This window comes from Hibiscus syriacus, unplaced genomic scaffold, assembly GCF_006381635.1.
Source record: "Hibiscus syriacus cultivar Baekdansim isolate YM2019G1 unplaced genomic scaffold, ASM638163v2 tig00112159_pilon, whole genome shotgun sequence".
NCBI classification, from domain to species: Eukaryota; Viridiplantae; Streptophyta; class Magnoliopsida; order Malvales; family Malvaceae; genus Hibiscus; species Hibiscus syriacus.
In genome coordinates, this window is record NW_024063263.1 from 1093184 (window position 1) to 1117753 (window position 24570).

General features: G+C 36.5%; 1 protein-coding gene and 1 pseudogene across 1 annotated transcript; both read right to left on the bottom strand.

Moving 5' to 3' along the window:
* Positions 1-18538: 18538 nt before the first annotated feature.
* LOC120175184 (cysteine proteinase inhibitor A-like) lies at positions 18539-18856 on the bottom strand. The gene has a single exon (XM_039181870.1). The coding sequence runs from the start codon at positions 18854-18856 to the stop codon at positions 18539-18541; it is 318 nt and encodes a 105-aa protein (XP_039037801.1).
* A 473-nt stretch (positions 18857-19329) lies between these two features.
* Positions 19330-21247, bottom strand: LOC120175185 (annotated as a pseudogene).
* Between the last annotated feature and the right edge of the window lie 3323 nt (positions 21248-24570).

Here is a 24570-nt window from a genome sequence, read left to right on the forward strand (position 1 = left end):
TATTTGGGTGTGGTTGATTTAATGGTTGTTTGAATTTTATTTTTAATGGTATATTTAAATTTATTTTGGTTCTTTATTTGCTTTGCTTATGAATGCTTCACCATCTAGGCTTGTAAGAGGCATGGAAATGTCCATTTATTAGATGAAGGTTAGGTATTCGGAAGAATCCTAGACTAAAAATACTTGTAAGTATTCGGAAGAAACGCAAGATAAGATCCTCATAAGCAATGGGTTATAGTATTTTCAAGGGGTTTTGAACCGGCCTATGAATATTATAACTTAATCCCTTAGATCTCGAAAGAGGCTAGGATAGGATTTCAACGACTAAAAAGGGTGTCTTTATCAATAGGGTAGGCTGACCAACATCGTTGAGCAGATGCCTTGTCATCCTATTCTGTTAGGTTCTTTAGAACACTTTAGGAAAACCCTGTCGAGTAAGTAAAGACTAGTTAGCTTAAATATACTTGAGAAATAAGTTTAGCATCCGTAGATCAATCCCTACCATTCATTCTCTTGGAAGCTTGTCACTGAGGATTATTTCTTTTCATTTATCTTATCTACTATTTTTACCATTTTTCATTGCCTTGACATTTCACCATACTCAACATCAAACATCCATCATTGCCATTGCATTTTCATTTGCTACACCATCATACCATCACTAAATATCCACCAGCATACACATTTACATTACCGTGACATTTATATATATCAAGACTAACTATACTTAGATAGAATAGTGCATTGCTTTGGTTAGACTTTTGTAATTTCACCCAATCCCTGTGGAGACGATACTCACTCATCATTATATTACTTGAGCGATTGTGTATACTTGCACATTATTTGCGTATAATTTATAGTACTCACAACCAGCGAACAAGTTTTTGGCGCCGTTGCCGGGGATTGGCAGCCTGAAGTTATTTAGTTTTGCCAGAGCATTTTATTTTGTTTTGTATTTTTATTTATGTATAGTTTACTTGATATTTTTGTTTTATTTTCAGGTTTATCTAGTGTATGCCTAAAAGAAATTTTGAAGAGCCTTTGGAACCAATAAAACCTGAGATTGAAAGACTTTTTAGAAGAAGAAGACGTGCTCAAGAAATATGTATCAGATTGGAAACCAAGGCATTGGTCAGGATGATGGAAATCATAATGCTGTGGCATTAGACAATGCTGATCCTGCTGTTAGGTCGCGCGTTATTCGCGATCACTTAAATCCGATGCTGGATGATCTGAATCCTGGGATTGTGGAACCTGAAATTCAAGCTGCACATTTCGAGCTAAAACCAGTCATGTTTAACATGTTGAATTCTATTGGGCAGTTTGGGGGTATGCCAACTGAAGATGCCAGGCAACACATTCGCAATTTTCTGGAAGTTTGTGATTCTTTTCGCCAAGAAGGAGTGCATGAGGATTTTTTGAAATTAAAGCTTTTTCTGTATTCATTGCGTGACCAAGCAAGGGCTTGGTTGAGTGGTGTACCAGCCAGTTCTATGGAATCATGGGCCGATCTTTGCAAGAGTTTCTTATTGAGGTACAACCCACCAAACATGAATACGCAGCTAAGGAATGAAATATCTTCTTTCGCCAGGGCGACGACGAATCCATGTATGAGTGTTTGGATCATTACAAGAGTTTGCTTCGGAAGTGTTCAAATCATGGTTTTCATGATTGGACTCAAGTAGTCATGTTCTATAATGGAGTCAATGCACCCACTAGGATGTTACTGGATGCCTCGGCAAATGGGACATTGCTGGATAAATCACCTACTGAGGCGTTTGCTATATTGGATAGAATTGCTAATAATGATTATCAGTTTCCTTCCTCAAGGCTTGGGAATGGAAGGAGAACACCTGGAGCATTTGAGTTAGATACCAAGGATTCGGTGTCTACTCAACTCTCAGCCATCACTAATATGTTGAAGAACTTACAACGTTCCACTGATGTGAAGGAAGTGAAAGCAACTAGCCTGGCATGTCTGTTATGCCAAGGCAATCATCACGAGAGCGAATGCCCAACCAACCGTGAGTCCATCAACTTTGTAGGTAATTACAATCGAGGCAACAATAATCCCTATTCTAACACTTATAATGCTGGATGGCGTCAGCATCCCAATTTTTCATGGGGAAATCAAGGAGCCCACAATGTTAATCAACCTACTCGGCAGCAGAATCACAATGAGCCTCAAGGTTACCAAAATGCTATGCCATGGAATAATTCCAACAAAGGAGCTTCATCTTCAGCAAGCATGAGTTCATTGGAAGATACAATTCAAGAGTTCATATCCACTACGAAGACAATGCGCAAGACCATTCTACTTCAATTAAGAATCAGGGCTTTACTTCATAGTCAAGGCGCCTTACTTCAAGCATAGCTCGTCTCTGAGAGCTTTGGAAGGTCAAGTTATCAAATTGCTACGACATTGCAAGAGCGTCAGTAGGACGTTTTCTAAGTGATACGAAGTCATTAGAGCACCTGGAAAAAGAGCACTGCAATGTTTAACTCTTAGAAGGGAACACAAATCAATCGACAGTCAAGGATAATGGACACAACATGATGATTCTAATCCCACTACTGAGTTGAATTACATGATGATAGAGTTACTGAGAAGGACAAGGAGGAAGATTCTGCTAAGATACCAGATTTTGATGCCAAGGTAAAAGCAAATTATATTCCTACAGCTAAGGAAGCTAGACCTCCCCCACCCTTCCGGTAAAGATTGAAGAAGCATAATGATGAAGTTCAGTTCAAGAAGTTCGTGACATTCTTGATCAGCTCCATATCAACATACCTCTCTTGGAAGCTGTTGAACAGATGCCGATGTATGCCAAATTTCTGAAGGAAATCTGTTACCAAGAGAGGAAAGTAGACTGTTGCCACGACAACAGAATTTTGTTCTTCATTGAGTAAGTTGTCGCTAAAGAGAAATGATCCGGGAAGCTTCATTATTCCTTGTTCAATTGGACCTAATTTCATTGGAAAGGCTCTGTGTGATCTTGGTTCAAGTGTCAACTTAATGCCGAAATCGATATTCTTGAAGCTTGGCATAGGAGATGCAAGACCCACCTCAATTATTTTACAACTTGCCGACGGATCCCATGTGAAACCTGAAGGGAGAGTCGAGGATGTCATAGTAAGGGTGGATAAGTTTGTGTTTCCAGTCGAATTCTTAATTCTGGACTGCGAAGTTGATGCCAAGGCACCAATCATTCTGGGAAGACCTTTCCTAGCTACTGGACGTATCTTGATAGACTGTGAAAAAGGTGAACTCACCATGAGAGTGGTTGATCAGTGTGTGACTGTCAATGTTTTTCAAACGCTCAAATATGTTGATGACACTGAAGAATGCCAAGGCATTTCTGAATTGAACTCAGTGATTGAAGAAAAGACTGAACATATTTGCCAGAACAATTTTATTCAGCTAGCAGAAAATGAGTATTGGGTGGATGATGAAAGCTTAGTGGAGTCCGACAACTTTCCAATGTTGGAGGAACAATCTAGCTTACTACAAGCTAGATCATGTATGAATTTTGAACCTCTAAATTTTGATGAATTTATTCCTCCTAAGCCTTCATTAATGCATGCACCCACTCTAGAACTTAAGACTTTGCCAGGGCATCTTAAATATGTATACTTAGGTAGCAATGAGACTTTACCGGTGATATTTTCGCTAACCTTACTGCTAAAGGGTGAGCCCTGTCCATGTGTTCCGAAGAAAGGAGGCAACGACGGTGGTTACTAATGAGGATAATGAGCTATTACCCACTTGCACTGTAACCGGATGGAGGATATACATGGACTATAAAAAACTCAACAAAGCTACAAAGAAAGACCATTTTTCTCTACCTTTCATCGACCAAATATTGGATCGATTAGTCAGTAAAGCATTCTATTGCTTTTTGGATGGGTACTCGGGGTACAATCAAATTGCCATCGCATCAGAGGACCAGGAGAAGACTACATTTACTTGTCCCTATGGCACTTTTTCCTTTAGGGGGATGCCTTTTGGACTCTGTAATGCCCCGACAACATTTCAGTGATGTATACAAGCCATATTTTCAGACATGGTTGAGGATTTTCTGGAGATTTTCATGGATGACTTTTCTGTTTGTGGGGACGATTTTGAACGATGCCTCAGCAATTTAGAAAAAGTTCTCAAGAGATGCGAGGAGGCTGAGTTGGTCTTAAATTGGGAAAAATGTCACTTCATGGTGACTGAAGGCATTGTATTAGGCCACAAAATTTCTCACCAGGGTATTGAAGTTGATAAGGCGAAGATTGAAGTGATTGAAAAGTTGCCACCACCAACTTCGGTCAAGGGCATAAGAAGTTTTCTTGGACATACTGGATTCTATAGAAGGTTTATCAAAGACTTCTCCAGGATTTCTAAGCCTTGTGGCACATTGCTTCAACAAAACCAACCTTTGTGTTTGACGAATTATGTCTCGGCGCATTTACTGAGCTGAAACTACAACTGATCTCGGCACCCATTGTAGTCCCTCCCGATTGGACATTACCATTTGAGCTGATGTGTGATGCAAGCGATTATGTCGTAGGAGCTGTTTTGGGGCAACGTCGAGGTAAAATATTCATGTTATTTATTACTCTAGCCGTACTTTAAATAAAGCACAATTGAACTACACCACCACTGAGAAAGAATTATTTGTCGTGGTATTTGCTTTTGATAAATTTAGACCCTACCTAATAGGCACTAAAGTTATTGTTCACACTGATCATTCGACTATAAAATACTTAGTGAACAAACAGGATGCCAAGCCTAGACTTATTAGGTGGATCTTACTTTTTGCAAGAATTTGACTTAGAGGTGGTAGATAGAAAAGAAACTGAGAATCAAGTTGTTGATCACTTATTTAGGCTAAAGAACAATTCTAAATGCCATGACACTGTAGATATCCAAGAGGAATTTCCTGATGAGAAAATTTTATATGCCACGACAATCCCGTGGTACGCTGACCTTGTTAATTTTCTTGTTAGTGGAATTGTGCCTTTTGATTTGAATAGTCAAGCTAAAAAGAAGTTCAAGCACGATGCAAGACACTATTTTTGGGATGAGCCATATTTATTCAAGAATTGTGCCGATCAACTCATTAGACAATGTGTACCTGAAGAGGAGCAAAGTGATATTTTGTACCATTGCCATTCAGCCCCAAGTGGAGGCCATTTTGGTGGAGCAAGGACTGCTGCTAAGGTCCTGCAATCAGGCTTTTACTGGCCAACTCTATTTAAAGATGCCCAAGCATTTTACAAAGGATGTGATCGATGCCAACGGACTGGAAACATCTCCAGACGACATGAAATGCCACTGCAAAATATTTTGGAGATAGAACTGTTTGATGTGTGGGGCATCGATTTCATGGGACCATTCCCATCTTCTGAAGAAAAATTATATATATTGCTTGCTGTAGATTATGTGTCAAAATGGGTGGAAGCAATAGCAACATCAAGGAATGACTCCAAGACCGTACTCAAGTTTTTGCACAAGTATATTTTCACTCGGTTTGGAGTACCTCGTGCTATCATTAGTGATGAGGGAACCCACTTTGATAACAAGTTGATTGCCAAGGCATTGAAGAGATATGGAGTTCGACATAAGATTGCCACGGCATATCATCCGCAGACAAATGGCCAAGCAGAGATATCTAATCGAGAGATCAAGCAGATTTTAGAGAAAGTGGTGAACCCAAGGCGTAAGGATTGGTCGCCAAAGTTGGATGAAGCATTTTGGGCGTACAGAACTGTATTCAAGACTCCTTTGGGGATGTCACCCTTCATCTCCCGGTTGAGCTTGAACACAAAGCTTATTGGGCCATCAAGCGATTAAATTTCGATGCTCAACTAGCTGGGGAGCAGAGATTAGTTGAACTTAACAAAATGGAAGAGTTTAGAGCATAAGCATATGAGAATGCTCGGATATACAAGGAGAAAACCAAGAAGTGGCATGACCAGAAACTGATGCCACGATATTTTCATGAGGGGCAACAAGTCTTGCTTTACAACTCCAGACTCAAACTCTTTCTTGGGAAACTCAAATCTCGATGGTCAGGACCATTTGAGGTGCATTATGTCTATCCCCATAGAGCTGTTGACATCAAGAGAATAGACAATGGGACGATCTTCAAAGTCAATGGCCAGCGTCTGAAAGCCTACAATGGAGTTCCACCACTACACAACAAGGACGTGTTACGTCTGCACGATACTGAAGCGTGCCCATAGGAGAACCAAAATTCGACGCCACGGCATTGAATTTGTGTCTGTGCATAAATAAAAATTTAAAATTTAAGTTTTTCTTTATTTTTATTTTTATTTTGCAATTAATTTTTGATATGATTTGTAGGGACCACAGTACTGCAAACCGTGCAAGGAGTGGTTACCAAAGGGAGGAAAGAACAATGCATTAATTAGAGAGATATTCTTTTGATTTGTTTCTTTTTATTTAATTTAATTTCTGACATTTCTTTTTTCTCTTTCCACAGACTTTCCTATCACCATCATTACCTTTTGGCAGTTTTTTTTCCTTCCCCATGCACGCACAAACCCCCACCCACTCACTCCTCTCTTAACCATCCTATCTCACATTTTCCCTCTTAAATTTTTAACTTTTTCTTTTTTCTTTCTTTATTAATTTTCTCTTTAATTTTAACTTTTACTTTTTCTCTTTCCTTCATTCATCTTCTTCTTTTGTTATTCTCTCCATAGCCAAAATACATCCAAGTTTTTAAAGCTTTCAAAAGTTTCTTCCTTTATCATTTTTCTTGCTTCATATACACACGAAAATGGTGCGTTCAAGACTGGCTCCAACCGACAATACCGCTTGGCAACAGTTCGAAGATAACGAGGCCAAGGCTCGGTTCCAAAACTTCAAGATCCGGAAACTCTTTTTTGAGTTAGGATTTATTTTTACCGAGAAAACTGATGGTGGTTTTGGACCCGATGTTATGGACATCGTAACACCGCTCAAGTGGAAGAAATTTACCCGTCATCCTGGTTCGGTGAATGCCTCGGTGGTTAAGGAGTTCTACGCGAATATTTCCAAGCCCAACCAACACTCCATCTTCGTTCGCAGTAAGCAGATCCGTTTTACACCTTCTGATATTAATCGTTATTTTCATTTACAGGATGTTGTGGATAACCATGCCAAGTTCGAAGAGGAGGCTGATAGCAACACATACGATGAGGTCTTGGAGGACCTTTGTTTTGAAAACACTGAGTGGAATAGGCGTCAAACGAGTCGATACTCGGTCAATTGAGAACGTCTTCAGCCGCGCGCCAAGTTATGAAATCACTTCCTTAAGTATAAACTCATGCCGACTTCTCACAACACGACGGTATCACTTTCACGCTTATTGCTTTTACATTCTATAATGGAATCCCGTCCGATCGATGTGGGTTGTATTATTGTTCAGCAAGTTAACGACTGTTTGGGTAAAAAGGCAAGTGCTTTGGTGTTTCCTACTTAAGTACCGCTTTGTCGTAAGAAAAAAGTTGAGGAAAATGCTTTTGATGAAATTTTACCTGGTTTATCGGGCATCACTAGAGCCAGACTCCCACTGCTATTAGGACTTGAAAATCCTAAATCTAAAGAATCTGTTCATGAGCAATCTACAGGTACTACACAATCAAATGTCGATGCAAGGTTACATGCCGAGGTAAGGTTACTTGCTCTCGAGGAAGCTGTGATGCAGACTCAAACACACCTGCATGCTTTACACGGTGAAATATGTAACTTCTTTGGATACGTGAAACATAGAGATGTTAAGGTGGAATCAATGTTTCAAGAAATTATTCCCCACGGTCAACGGAATTTCCCTGGCTTCCCAGATGAAATTCTGCCGGCATTTAATGCCGAGGCATCTCCAGAGCCCGAACAAGATGTAGCCAATCCTCTCGCTGATGATCCAAGTCCTACTCCACACCGTTCCGAAACTCTTGAGTATCCGGTCACTGTCCCTGTCGAAGAAACACCCAACCCTGTCCCATCACCCAAACCTTCTCCTGCACCACGTCGTGGCAAATGCATCAAAACCACGGCTGAACGCTCCAATATTGCGCATTATTACTCCACTTTGTCCGAGTCCAGCCCAGCACCTATACGCAAGCGCACCTGACGAGGAGCTGCTAGCACCTCCAAGGCAACACCACGCACTCATTGAGGTACCTCTCTTACATCCATTCTCATTTGGTTGTATTTCATTGCATGGCATATAGTTTATATTTAGTATAGTTCTCTTTCAGCATTGAGGACAATGCTTCCCTTAAGTTTTGGGGGAGGTATGGTTCTTGGTAGGTCATATGCTTGATAGCATTAGTATAGGTTTATGCCATGGCATCAGAAAATGGTAGGACAATTAGATGAAATGTTTTGAGGATACCCGATGATGATAATGTTAGGCTAGAATATGAATGTAAATGACTGTTGAGAATGATAGAACTCACTCTAGGGCTTGATTCTTTGTGAAAAACTTTTACACGATTTGTATGTTATCTATACTTAGAAAATTTAGAAATTTTTTATGAAAGAACACTAGTTAGTTTTGGCATTGAAAAATAGTTTTGTGCTTAAAAGAAAAATAAAAAATAAACTCCTTTAAAAATGAAACTGTGAATAAATGCTTAGGCATAGCTGTAGAGGGACACTCCTCTTTGCAGTGGCATTGCCTGGAACTTTCTTTAATAAATGGCAGCCTTGTGCATATGAGTGAATGAAAGTAGTCACGGGATGACTCTACTTAACTAGCTCGGGGGTGGAAGTTATGCTCCCTTTCATCTAGAGTGTGGGAGAGTAAGTGTGATGAGCTGACTCCCTTCGTAACAGCATTAAAAAAAATCAAAGAAAAGGGAGTAAAAATGTGCTTGATGAATAAGTAAATGCCTTGGCAAAAACTAGGGGGCTTGGTTAGAAATAGTCTAAGTTTGCTAAGTATAGATTGGATACAATCACGCACACACACTACTACAAGGGATCTTGACCTAGGGAAAAGTACTTGAATTCTTTATAAGTCTAGCATGTTGAAGCTTATTTTTTTTCTGAGGGTTGAAATTCAATTTTGTCCTACGCCCCTACTGTAGAAAATTACCATGACATTCTGCTTATGTAAATGCTATCCATTTCTTGAGGATAAGCAATAGCTTAAGTTTGGGGGTGTGTTAATTTCCTAAAAAGGCCACTTTTAAGGCCTTTTTCACTTAAGTTATTGTTTGTTTAAAAACTCATCTTAGGCATTTTAGGATCATGTAGTTGCATATAGTGCATTTGTGGTGGTTGTGCTATTTTATTTCTTAATTGTGCTGTTTGAGGGAAAGGTGCAGTTTGTTTGTGGTGTGCAGGGAATAGAAAGAAAAAAGGATTCTTTGGGAAGTAATGTCACGGCATCACACGTTGCTAAAGTAGAATTAAATGCCTTGGCATTTCCGGCGCAGAAAAAGAAAAAAATATTTCTGCATAAGGACAGCTGGCACTGGACAACTGTCTCTGCACGTGAAGGACTGCTGTAACCGCCTGCCAGAGCTGCCAAAGGACCACTACCACTTGGAGGATAAGGTTCACACCCAACATGTGATTCTAGGGGTATGAGGGGTATTTTGCACCCAACAACCTCATCATTACCCCTAGATATTTTTTATTATATATGACACCTCATGGAGGAGAAAAAAAAGGAGAAAAAAGGGAGGAGGACACATACGGTAGCAAAAAATCACATTTTTTTATTCTCTTTTCCTTTCTTCTTCCTTGGGATATTCCTCCGTTGATAAAGCTCCAAGGAGTGGGGAGCTAGGAGCCGAAAGGAGCTAGCGAGCTAGGTGGTTCACGGTGGCCGAGAGAAGACCTCCGGTAGCGCGTCGAAGGATTCTTCTCAACTTCCCTTTTTGCTGCTATTTTATATTTATTTGTGGGTTGTTGGAATAAATATTTTCATACTTTGTGTTTGGATATTTTGAACCCCACCATGAACTAACTTATTTGGTGGTGGTTGATTTAATGGTTGTTTGAACTTTATTTTTAATGGTATATTTAAGTTTATTTTGGTTCTTTATTTGCTTTGCTTATGAATGCTTCACCATCTAGGCTTGTAAGAGGCATAGAAATGTCCATTTATTAGATGAATGTTAGGTATTTGGAAGAATCCTAGACTAAAAATACTTGTAAGTATTCGGAAGAAACGCAAGATAAGATCCTCATAAGCAATGGGTTATAGTATTTTCAACGGGCTTTGAACCTTCCTAGGAATATTATAACTTAATCCCTTAGATCTCGGAATAGGCTAGGATAGGATTTCAACGACTAAAAAGGGTGTCTTTATCAATAGGGTAGGCTGAGCAACATCATTGAGTGAGAGTAGATGCCTTGGCATCCTATTCTGTTAGGTTCTTTAGAACACTTTAGGAAAGCCCTGTCGAGTAAGTAAAGACCAGTTAGCTTAAATATACTTGAGAAATAAGTTTTGCATCCGTAAATCAATCCCTACCATTCATTCTCTTAGAAGCTTGTCACGTGAGGATTATTTTCTTTTCATTTTATCTTTATCTATTGTTTTTACCATTTTTCATTGTCTTAACATTTCACCATACTCAACATCAAACATCCATCATTTCTATTGCATTTCCATTTGCTACAACATCATACCATCACTACATATCCACCAGCATACACATTTACATTGCTGTGACATTTGTATATATCAAGACTAACTGTACTTAGATAGAAGAGTGCATTGCTTTGGTTAGACTTTTGTAATTTCACCCAATCCCTGTGGAGACGATACTCACTCATCATTATATTACTTGAGCGATTGTGTATACTTGCACATTATTTGCGTATAATTTATAGTACTCACAACACGCGAACAGGTACCTGGATAAATAACCTCAAATCTTTATGGTGTTGTCGAAAGACGGCCTTTAGGGAAGCATAAAAGAAGATCAAATTATTGTCTGATCATTGGTAAATTGTAAATTAGAGTCGAGTAATGAGAGAAAACTATCCACAAACGTAACTGTGTATCCTTATTTAATATGATAATCAAAAGTAGGGAAGATTAACAGCATAACAAATAAGTGTCATCTTGATCAGTCAAGATGGCGTCAAATCCAACCTTAAGAAAAAATAAACGAAATGAACGATCAAACGATCGATAAAAAGATTGAAAATGTGCCAAAATATAAAAGAAAACATGTTATAAAGGTATAGAAAAATTCTTCATAAAAGTAAAGTTATTGAAAATGAAAAAAATAAAAGAAACATAAAGATGTAAATCATTTGTTAGTGCCACCACCGGTCTAGCCAAAAAAAAAATGAACGACACACTTCAGGATTAGATGCATAGAAGCTAACCATCTCCTGCATAAACTACAAACAATCTTGCTTAGTTGGTGTGAACATGGACGTTTTTTGTGTAAAATTTCTTGTAAAGTACTGCGGTTACAATGTAAGAAGGTTACCTCTGTCATATTTTGGAATTTCTATTGAGGCCGATCCAAGAAGAGTAAGGACATGGGAACCTATAGTGGAGGGATTTCGAACCAAGCTGGCAGGTTGGAATAGCAAGTCTATGTCTTTTGCGAGGAGGGTTATCCTAATTAATTTGGTATTATCTTAGCTTCTTTGTACTATACGTCTTTATTCGAGGCTCCTAAAACCGTAATACAAAAGTTACAAAGAATAAGAAGCGCGTGTGTTAGGCCCGATCGTTCAACCGAAAACCGCCAAGAGAGAGTGAATTGACATTTAAAAATCTTTGGTGTTGAAGCAACAAAAGATAAGAATTAGACACAAGATTTATAGTTGTTCGACTTCCTCAACCAAAGTCTACATCCACTATCTTAGCTCCACACTATGTATTTTCAACAAATCCATTATTTTGTTCTTTCTTTTTCTAGGCTTTAGAGTAACTTTTACAATTCCCTAGTTTTTCAAGGCTAAACTAGAATCACTCCTCTTTTCAACAAAAGATAATTTGTTTAAACAAGAATACCTCACTAGGTAGGTGTTTACAAAGATTTAAGCTCACAAATAATGGATACAAAGATATTCAATAAGGCTCAATACACTATATAAGAGAAAATAAAAAAATAAGAATGAAATATTCTTTTCTTTTGATCTTTCAATTTGGATAGGTGTAGTAACCTTCTTCAAGTGTCCTTGGAGTGTTTTTGTAGTGTGGAATGAGCTGCTAGCCATTTATGACCGTTAGAGATGAGTTATAACCATTGAAAGCATTAAAACTATACAATTAAGGCCACCTGCACATTAAGTTTCGAAACTATGGGGAAAATTTTGAAACTCTTGTGAACGTTTCGAATCTTTGAAACTCCAAAGTCTGTGGTCTTGCAAAGTTTCGAAACTTCTGGTCAGAGCTTGTTTTTAAAGACAATTTTTGACATTTTGAGAAATGACTATGAAAATTGTTCTAAAATGTTTGAATGATATTTTTAATATAATTTGAACTTTAAAGACTTATTTTTGAAGGTTGGACAAATTTTAAGAACTTAAAAAATAATCACAAAAATTAAAATATATAAATTGTTGAAAAGTCAAATATGGGTGGTGCATAAATGCACCGAAAGTGCACAAATTTAATGCACCGAAAATTTGTTGGTTTTTTGTTGACATTTAGAAAGGGCAAATTACAAACTTTAGTCACTAAAGTTTAGGGTATTTATAAATTGGTCCTTAAGCTTCAATTATAAATACCCTAGCTCATTTAGCTTCAAAACCATCCCAAAGTATTCTAGCTTTCTTCCAATACTAGAGAGAATTTAGAGAGTTTCTTGAGAGTTGTTTTCTCCTTATTATCAAGAGAGAATTATCATTGTTTTATCCTTGGTAGATCGAGAGAAGTTGTAATTCTTATTTTCTCATAGTGAAATTCTTCTACCATTGCCAGTGGTTTTTACCCTATATTATTTAAGGGTTTTCCACGTAAATTTTGTGTCTATTTTATCTTCTTTTTTATTTTCTCAAATTATTAGTTTCGATTTTGCTCTATCCGATAGCCGTCTTCTGCAACAATTAGCATCAGAGCCAGATTTGAGTGTGTAATATATGGTTATTGTCTTTGTGGTTACCACCAAAAGGTGGATCCTCCAATATAAGAAAGTAAGAAGATATTACCCATTCTTTGAAGGTTCCAGAGAACTATTCACGATAGTGAAATTGTGAGAGCTATCCGCAATAGAAGTTATGACAATGAAATTTGATATTGAAAAATTCAATGGGAGAAATTTCTCATTGTGAAAATTAAAAGATGAAAGCCATCCTGAGAAGGACGATTGTCTAGTAGCTATCAGTGAAAGGCCTGTAGATTTCACAAATGACAACAAATGGATCAAAATGGAAGGGAATGCTATGAAAAACTTTCATCTAGCATTAGCAGATAAAGTATTGTCAAGCATCGAGGAGAAGAAAGAAAACTAAGGAGATATGAGATTATCTCACCAAACTGTACGAGGCCACATCGTTGCACAATAAAATTTTCCTTAAGAGGAAATTGTACACTCTCCGTATGCCAGAATCTACTTCAGTGATGGAGCACTTAAACACACTGAACACTTTATTTTCTCAGCTTACATCTTTAAGATGTACAATAGGAGAACAAGAACGTGTTGAACTTCTACTTCAAAGTCTACTGGATTCGTATGATCAACTCATCATCAACTTGAAAAACAGTAATGTCACCAGTCTAGTCTTTGATGACGTTGCAGCTGCTATTCTACAAGAAGAAAATCGGCACAAGAACAAGGAAGACAGACAAGTAAATCTGCAACAAGCACAAGCGTTGATAACGACGAGAGAGAGATCAACAGAACGTGGCCAAAGCAGCAGTGACAAACATGATAGATCGAAGTTGAGGAGCAAGAAGAATTTAAAGTGCTACAACTGTGGAAAGAATGGTCACTTGAAGAAGGATTGTTGGAGTCTAAATAAAAACTCCAATCCACAAGGCAATACTGCAAACACTTCAGATGATGGAGATGCTCTATGCTATGAAGCGTCAACCACCATGGAAGACAGAAAAAGATTTGCAGATATATGGCTCATTGATTCAGGAGCAACATATCACATGACCTCAAGAAGAAAATGGTTCCATCATTATGAACCTGTCTCAGGAGGATCTGTGTATAGTTGCAATGATCATGCCTTAGAGATCGTTGGCGTAGGAACTATCAAATTGAAGATGTATGATAGAACAATTAAAGTTGTTCGAGATGTGCGGCACGTGAAAGGCCTGAAGAAAAATTTATTATCCTATGGATTGTTGGATAATAATGCAAGCAAGATTGAAACACGTAAAGGAATCATGAAGGTGTTTCGTGGAGCGCTTGTGGTGCTAAAAGGCGAAAAGATAGCAGCAAACTTGTACATGTTGAAGAGAGAGACTTTGCTAGAAGCAGAAGCCTCTGTTGCCTCATGTAGTTTAGATTCTGCAATGCTATGGCATCAGAAACTTGGACACATGTCAAAACAAGGAATGAAAGTCCTTGTGGAGCAAAAGCTACTTACGGGCTTAACAAAGGTATCACTTATTTTGTGTGAGCATTGCATAACAAGTAAGCAGCACCGGTTGAAATTCAACACATCAAATTCCAGAGGCAAAAGTGTTCTAGAATTGGTTCACTCTGACATATGGCAAGTACCAGTTACATCCCTAGGCGGAGCAAAGTACTTTGTCTCATTTATTGATGACTACTCCAGGAGATGTTGGGTATACCCTATTAAGAATAAGTCAGATGTGTTTTCAACTTTCAAAAACTTCAAAGCGCGGGTGGAACTTGATTCTGGAAATAAGATCAAGTGTTTCAGAACAGATAATGGAGGAGAATACATAAGCGAAGAATTTGATGACTTTTGCAGGAAAGAATGCATCAAAAGACAATTCACAGTGGCGAACACTCCTCAACAAAATGGAGTGGCAGAGCGGATGAACAGAACCTTGTTAGAAAGAACAAGAGCAATGTTGAGGGATGCAGGCCTAGAAAAATCATTCTGGGCAGAAGCAGTCAATACCGCCTATTATTTGGTGAATCGAGCTCCATCAACTGCAACTGAAGACACCAATGGAGATGTGGATTGGTAAACCAATTGATTATTCAAACCTCCATGTATTTGGAAGTGTTGTGTACGTGATGTACAACTCCCAAGAAATTTCAAAGTTGGATCCAAAATTCAGGAAATGCAAATTCTTGGGGTATGCTGATGGTGAAAAGGGGTATCGCTTGTGGGATCCCACTGCCCACAAAGTGATCATTAGCAGGGATGTTATCTTTGTAGAAGATAAACTACAAAGAAAAGAAAACGATGATAGCGCTGAAAAGTTAGAGACTACACAAATACATGTGGACAAGGAGTTTGAACAAGGAAATTCTTCTGAAGCAGAACCAGCACATGATGAACAATAACTAGAGAGTTCTGAAGCTCTAATAACTCGTCAATCAGATCATGTGAGAATACGTCCCAATTGGCACTCAGATTATGTTATAGAAGGAAATATTGCATACTGCCTTTTAACAGAGGACGGTGAGCCATCAACATACCAGGAGGCAATAAACAGCTCAGATGCTTCACTGTGGATGATGGAGATGCAAGAAGAAATTAAAGCCCTTCATAAAAATAATACATGGGACCTTGTGCCACTACCACAAGGAAGGAAGTCAATTGGTAACAAATGGGTCTTCAAAATCAAGCGAAATGGTGACGATCAAGTGGAGAGGTATCGTGCAAGACTGGTGGTCAAATGATATGCTCAAAAAGAAAGTATTGATTTCAATGAAATCTTTTCTCCTGTGGTTCGACTAACAACAGTTCGAGTAGTTTTGACAATGTGTGCTACATTGAACTTACATCTAGAGCAGCTAGATGTTAAAACAGTTTTTCTTCATGGAAATCTTGAAGAAGAGATTTATATGCTCCAGCCTGAAGGTTTTGAAGAAAAAGAAAAGAATAACTTGGTTTGCAGGTTAAACAAATCTCTGTATGATCTAAAGCAGGCGCCGAGGTGTTGGTATAAGAGATTTGATTATTTAATTATGTGCCTTGGATACAACAGACTTAATGCAGACCCTTGTGCTTATTTCAAGAGGTCTGGTGATAATAATTTTGTTATATTGTTGTTGTATGTGGATGACATGTTGGTTGCAGGACCCAACAAAGATCATATTGAAGTATTGAAGGCACAACTGGATATGAAATTTGAAATGAAGGACTTGGAATCAACAAACAAGATTCTAGGGATGCAAATTCACCGAGACAGAAGTAATAGGAAGATTTGGCTTTCACAAAAGAATTATTTGAAGAAGATCTTGTCAAGATTCAACATGCAAGATTGTAAGTCAATTTCTACCCCTCTTCCTATTAACTTCAAATTATCCTCCAGTATGAGTCCTAGCAGTGAAGAAGAGATAATGGAGATGTCTCGAGTACCGTATGCATCAGCAGTGGGAAGTTTAATGTTCACTATGATATGCACAAGACTAGACATTGCACAAACAATGGGAGTGGTTAGTCGGTACATGGAGAATCCAGGCAAAGAGCATTGGAATACATTAAAGAGGATCCTGAGATACATCAAAGTGACCTCAAATATTGCATTATGTTACGGAGGATCAAACTTACTAATCAATGGGTATGTAGATTCTGACTATGCATGGGATTTGGATAAAAGCAAATTTACGATAGGATATGTGTTCAAAATTGCTGGTGGAGTTGTAAGATGGGTTTCAAAATTGCAGTCAGTTGTGGCTACGTCAACAACAGAAGCAGAATATTTAGCAACTACACAAGCCAATAAAGAAGCAATTTGGTTGAAGATGTTATTAGAGGAGCTTGGGCACAATCAAGAGTATGTCTCTTTGTTTTGTGACAGTCAAAGCGCCTTGCATCTAGCAAGGAATCTAGTATTTCATTCAAGGACAAAGCACATACGAGTTCAGTACCATTTCATTCGTGAAAAGGTGGAAGAAGAGACGGTAGATATGCAGAAGATCCATATCAAAGACAACATAGCAGATTTCATGACGAATGTGATCAACACTGATAAATTTACGTGGTATCGATCCTCTTGTGGCCTGTTAGAAACATAAGCAACATGAAGGTACAAGGTAAAAAGAATGGTGAGAAGATATGATTGTTCCAATCAAATCTTCAAGTATGGGATTGTTGAAAAGTCAAATATGGGTGGTGCATAAATGCACAGAAAGTGCACAAATTTAACGCACCGAAAATTTGTTGGATTTTTGTTGACATTTAGAAAGGGCAAATTACAAACTTTAATCACTAAAGTTTAGGGTATTTACAAATTGGTCCTTAAGCTTCAACTATAAATATCCTAACTCATTTAGCTTCAAAATCATCCCAAAGCATTCTAGCTTTCTTCTAATACTAGAGAGAATTTAGAGAGTTTCTTGAGAGTTGTTTTCTCCTTTTTATCAAGAGAGAATTATCATTGTTTTCTCCTTGGTAGATCGAGAGAAGTTGTAATTCCTATTTTCTCATAGTGAAATTCTTCTACCGTTGCCCGTGGTTTTTACCCTATATTATTTAGGGGTTTTCCACGTAAATTTTGTGTCTCTTTTATCTTCATTTTTATTTTTTTAAATTATTAGTTGCTATTTTACTATATCCGATGGCCGTCTTCCGCAACATAAATATATACTTATGTTATATCAAAATCATGATATATAATGTTTTCAGGAGCCTTGTGGAGTATCTGGATCGCACGGAATGAGATGATTTTCAAAAGGAAATCGAACAAAGTTGACACAATTTTCAATACAAAGCTACGATAATTAACATGGTTAAAACTTCGAGTGAAAAAATGATAGTTAACCGGGATGAACAGTGGAATTGCCCGAAAGTCGATCTTATATTGAGTTCTCAATAATCGGGTCGGGTTTTTTAAATGTGATATCGGGTCGAGTCGGATTCGTGTTTAGGATAAAAATATCTGACCCGACCCGACCCAAAAAAATATATAATTTTACTTTATATATTTAGAAATAATTACAATAATACACCTCTATATATTATTTTTTCAATTAAGTTACTGTTTTTATTGAATAAAAATATTATTTTTTTATTGAATAAAAATAATATTTTTTATTATATCGGATCGGATTCGGGTCGGGTGAAATCTTGTTTTGATCGAATCGAGTCGGATCTCGGATTGGGTCGGGTGGACAAAAAATCTAACCCAACCCGACCCATGCCCATCCCCTATCGCTTATCCACTCCGTTTGCAATTGAAGGTATGCATAGAAGAGACTTGTTCAAATCTTGGTGGTAAACTTGGGATCGGGCTCTTTCTGTTCTATTTTACTACTGTGTGTTGTTAGTAATGTTAGTATTTTGTTTATTTCAATTAGAATGTGACACATATCAAAGTTATTTTTGATCAGTTTAGTGATCACCCGTGTAGTTTAATCAAATATACATTCGATGTATGACGATTTTGATCTTATTGCAATACGTCTAATAAAGATACATGGATCCATATATATAATAAAATCCAAATGATGATGTTATTAATTAATTGAAGTTAAGCATCTCCTTCTTTCCAGATTGAACCTGAACCACACTGGAAAACTTCTTCTTCTGCCCCTTGTCCAAACCTTCGATCCTGAGAAAGTATTTGGTCCCCTGTTGGGCGGCTTGCACCACCTGCACAAACTCCACCTGATTACCCTTCTTGTTGTGCTCTCCCACCGCGAACCTCCCTAGTTCTTCCGCCTCTTTGTTCGTCTTCGGGTCGAGCGCCGTTATGCCTCCCGCTGCTTGTCCATTAGCCACCGAAAATAACATTGCGAACATCGACAGTGCGAGGATTGTTAACTCTGCCTTCGCCATTGTTAATTTTGATTTCTTTGTACATTTTGATTGATAATGATCATGATTTATATACAGGTGAGCGGTGAGCAACGATTGATGAGACGCAAATAAGCGGGTGAAATGAGTTGAGTAGGCGAGCGACAAACAAGGCTAGCTAACAGCCTAACCGTCAGTTTCAACCAATTATCCGACGACTCAGGTTGGTCCGGTTGATTCGGTACGATCAGTCAGTTATCTAATTACTCGGACTGATTTTGTTTGATGAATTTAATAAATGAAGAAGCCGCACGAATCAATCGACCTTGTTGGTAGATGAATTGTTGTTATTTCCTAAGGTTCCGAGTTTTAGCATCAGAAATGTATAATTCCTCTATGAAAAATACAATCTTTTTCATATGAGTTTTCTTAAGCATTCGTGTCTCGTACATATTCCAACATGATTTTGAAAATACAATCTTTTTAATATATGAAAAAAGATGTCGACCAAATAGATATATAATTCCTCTATGTACAAAGGCCTCTTGTGTTCTCAACTCTCATGGAGGTTCTGAAAATGGACTAGGAAAAGTGTTGTCTAATTGTAAATTACATCTCAATTTTCACCTTGGTTGAACCTGCATCGGATCGAAAATCGGATTAAACATTTCGTTTCGAAAATATATTCCTATCCGACATTCACACCCTAAGTACGAGTAGTTCGAATAACAGAGTTGTGGCTTACCTTGATAGTTCTGTGACTGATTTTGGCCAAGTCCCATTTGAACAACGCTATGTAGATCATCATCCTCCCAAAATGATCCAACCTGAACACAAATTATGGTCTTCAAAAACTTGAAATGGGAATTAAAACACTAACTAAACAGCCGATTCCATTTGTTTACCTGAGGGCTAGCATTAGTAAGATCATCGATTGGACCTCGATCTCTTTGCAATGCCGAAATCAGCAGATTCCGTGAGAACCAAGTCTCTGCATCTGCATTATCAGTTACGCCATCGTGCATAGGCAACCCTTGCAGGTGCTGATACCCAAAACGAAATGGAGGTGCGGAAGAATCGGTCGAGCAAAACGTCTGTGGTAAAGATCTGTTAGATTCGAACATCTGCAAAATGCAACGGATGCAATATTTTCTCTTGAAAATTCGGATGACTTGCCATTAAAAATTAACAATATCTCTGAGTTCAACTTACATCCTTTGGTAGAAGAGCTTTCATGTTCATATCCAGTCCTGGATTCACAGTAGCCAACTTCATAGACAGAAACTGCAGAACATAGCATGAAAGTATTACTATGCAACCAAAACCGAAAAACGAAATCAGAGACGGTCGGAGCTTCCGGTTTACCTCGACTTGACGCCGCAACGACTGCACATAGTTAATAATTTCATCAAGCATAACTGCTTTACCGTTCACCTGCAACAAAAATTTGACCCGAATTTAGTAAACCTACAGTCATTGTAGTTGTCATATTTGAATTCTCACAATTTTCTAAATGAATCGACCGCTATGTTCGAAACAAATCCGGACATTATACGTGACCTATCGACGTCGGACACATATATTACCTTGTTGCAGCCTGGAACAAGATCTTGAAGAAACTTCATCCTTTGACTTATTTTCTCTTCTAACCTGAAAAATACATGTTACAAATTTATAATATACGGTGAGAATGACGAGTATAAGCTTAATTACTATCGATTTTCATTCGAATCAGCTAATCAATTTTCTGTTCAACCGGTTGAATCGAGGCAATGGATGAATACAGATAATTGATTCGAGGGTTTCATACTCTTTCAGCAAGACTATGACTATCAGTTGCTTGACCCCTTCTTGCCCTGACATGGACATAGTCCTTTGGTGCCTCTGCTACCTTTGAATTCTCCTTATTCTGCTTTCGATTGGCATCGTTTTCTGTTTCGCCATCGCCATTGTGTTCTTCATCAGCTCGATCTTGCTTGCTTCTTTTTGAATTCGAGTCATCGTTTTCAGCTACAATCTGAAATTCCGGGGCTATAAGAATTTGATAAATCAAGCAACATCCTAGTAATTTACAGAACTGAATCACAGCATTACCTTGGCATCAGCAGCAGCCACCATAGATGGAGTTTCTTTCGCTTTTCCCCAATGAATCGATTTCCTTTTCCTGGCATTGCCATTGTTTTGGATCTTCTCAAGTGAATCTGGGAATTTTACTCGAGATCCAAGTGAAGAATTTAAACCACCGAAACTCGAATATCTAGCAGCCCTCTCAACAAATCCAGGGCATGGGAGATTCAAGTTTTTTATGATATGTGAATCCATCAATGAAACATTGAGCTTCGGGATTGAATTCAATGGAGTTGTAGCATTGGATGTTGCTGGAGAAGACACCATGGAACTCAACGATGACTCGCAGGGATCACTTTGATCCATTGAATAATCCCAATTTGGATTGAGAAAACAATCGTTGTGCTTTGAAGTAGAATTGAGTGAGCGTGTGTTGGAGTCTAGAGAAGCAAAGAAAAAGGAAACAAGCAAAGAAATTTAAAAGAAAAGATTTGAGAGATGGTAAGTGAAGGAGCAATGAAAGAAACGTTTATATATTAAAAAGGGTTAACTACATAATTAATCACTTGTGTTTATGTTATGTTCACTTTTCCTTACCGATTTCAAAAAATTTAATACATAGTCACTTTTATTTTTATTTAATTAAGATATGATCACCACGGTAAAAAAAGTATAAATAAGTAATAATAAAATTAGGTCAAATGGAGGGGAAACGCTCACGTGCGGCGCTTTAGTATACGGCTAAAATAAGGCGCTACCGGTTTTTTATTATTATTTTAAATAACAAAACCGGTAAAAAATGACCGAAAACATCATTATTTTGACCGGTTTTAATTACCTTTATAGGTAAACACGATAAAAAAAACCGGTCAAAAAATGATGTTTTAGGTAGTGCTTTACCGAAAACATCATTTTTTGACCGAATTTTTTTACCGCGTTTACTTTTACAGATAATTATAACCGGTCAAAGTAATGATATTTTCGGTCAATTTTTTACCAATTTTATTATTTAAAATAATAACAAAACTGATAACACCTTATTTTAGCCGTATGTTAAGGCGCCGCATCGCATAATTATTCCAAATGGAGATGAGGTTTGCATGTGAATTTGTGCATCAATCATTGAAGCTCACGTTTGTAACTTCAGTTTTCAACACATGTTAACAATGGCTTCACTAAAACATAAGTAACCTAAAAAGTTTTGATGATTATTTATACTGTGTATCTTTTAAAAAACATAATACGATTACTTTCGTTTTTATTTAATTAAGATGTAGTCATCAAGTTAACAACCGTTAGATCATTAACAATTTGCTGAGTTGACACGATAATTAAATAAAATAGAATATGCATCATTTTCATGTAGATTGGGTCAATTATACTTTTTCTCACTGATTTAAGAAAAACAATATATATGTTTAATTTTTTTTAAAAGTGACTATATCTTAATTACCGTGTCAACTCAGCAAATCGTTAATGATTTAACAGTAGTTAACTTGATGACTACATCTTAATTAAATAAAAACGAAAGTAGTCATATTATGTTTTTTAAAAGATACACGGTATAAATAGTCACCAAAACTTTTTAGGTTACTTATGTTAAAAATAATTAAATATTCTTAATTTATTTAAACTCGATCTGAATAATTTATATAAATAAATTTACTTTTTTTATATTTAATTCATGATTTAAAATTTACTTTAAATTTTTAATCTTTAAATAAACATACTTGAATTCACGTCAATATTAATAACAAAATTTATATTATAAATATATGTATAAAGAATATCATTTTTATTTAAACACTTAAAAGTATTTTTAGTAAGTATCTAAAATTATTATTTTGCACAACATAAGTACTTAAAGTAATTTTTATCAAAATAAATACCTAAAGTATATTATCTTTTTCATTTAAGTACCTAAATTATTCTTTAATTAATAGCATATCCTTTTTAAAAATTTAGATAAAAAATATTTAATATTTTAAGTACCTATTTTGCTAAGTAATAACTTTAATTACTTATTTTAAACAAAAAATATTTTAAGTGCTTAATGAAAAATGATATATTTTAAATACTAATTTATAATATGAGTCTAATAACAATCATATCAACTAAGTTAAAACTTAAACATATCAATAATTTAGGGCTTAAACTTAAACATACTAATTTAAGTTTTTTATATCAATAATTTACAAGTTGGATCAATTTGTATACCTGAATTAGAAAAAGGGCTATTTTACAAGTTTTGAGAATTGTAGGATATTATTGCAAGAATTTGGTAAGTGGGGTGTTCAATGTTAAATTTTAACATTGAAATGCTGGAAATTTAAGTTGGAAAGTGTATGGAACCAAAATTCAAATTTGGTAAAATTTGGGGTGGAATTCGAAGGGTCCTAGAAATATAAGGACTTGATTGCAAGTTTTTAAATATGAAAGTGTCATTTGGGTAAATTAGAACAATTCTGGAATATTTTAGTTTAATTATTGTGTTGGGATTAAATTGTAAGTTTATGAAGGATGGTGGTTAATTCGAAAAGCCTAAGAAAGTTTTAGGAAGAAAGTGTAGGTTTTTGAATGTTAAAGTGTTGATTTGATCATTTTATTAAGGTTCTGTAAATTTTAGAAATTGATATAAAGTGATCATAATAGTGAAGGAATCTTATGAATTTAATGGAAAAAGTTAAGGTAAATTCTAGAAAGAATTCATAAATAGTGGCTTGATTATGAGATTAGTAAAAGTTGAAGGATGAATGATAAAAAATGATTTAGCTTGATATCAATTTTTTTTATAGACTTTTATTATATTAAATTTATATTATGTTGGTTCGATACTAATATATAGTTGAATATTTTATGTTATTATATGACGTTATCAGATTACGATAAGCCTAGCAATCCGAGCAATCCAAAAGGAAAAGAAAAAGCACTCTAGTAAAGAATTGACATATAAAAGTTTGACAGTTAGGCAAATGTGAGTACAATTTATTTATTTAATTATTATGATCGAGGATGACTTGCGATAAATCAACTAATATATAGTTGAATATTTTATGTTATTAAATGACATTGTCTAGACTAGTGTTATTAATATTATGCATGAGTAGAATAGTTAACAGGATTCAAGCAGTTCCAAATGATTTATTAAAAATACACTAAACTATTTAATCTCTGCTTGAAAAATGAATTTATTTTCTACGACAAACTATTAATTTATAATTATATGTTTTTAAGGAAATAATTTTAAAGTTAGAATAGAAATATTTTAAAACGAAACAAAATTTCAAGCATTTATGTTCAGTGAATGTTTGTTAAGTTAATGTGATATCTTTATCTCGTATTTTGATATGTATACAAGCTATGGGTGTTATATAGTTGATAACACTTTGCTTGTAGGAGATAGTTAAGGCTATGCTAGGAAGGGTCTCTCCTATGTGTGCCATTTAAATTGACCTTCAATAGACCTTTGACTCGGTCAATTGAGAATTCTTATTGACTGTTCTGGAGGTTGTAGGGCTCCCTAATGTCTTTTGTGGTTGGATAAGGATTTGTGTTACTACTTCAAAGTACTGTCTCTTTGAATGGCAGTTTGATGGGCTCCTTTAGAGGGTATAAGGGGGTCAGGCAGGGGATCTTTTGTCCCCTTACCTATTTGATAAATTGAACCTCTCTAAGGTGAACTTTTTGGA

Excerpts from the sequence above, each read along its gene's own strand:
- LOC120175184 (XM_039181870.1), bottom strand. The coding sequence starts at position 18,856 with ATGGCGAAGGCAGAGTTAACAATCCTCGCACTGTCGATGTTCGCAATG.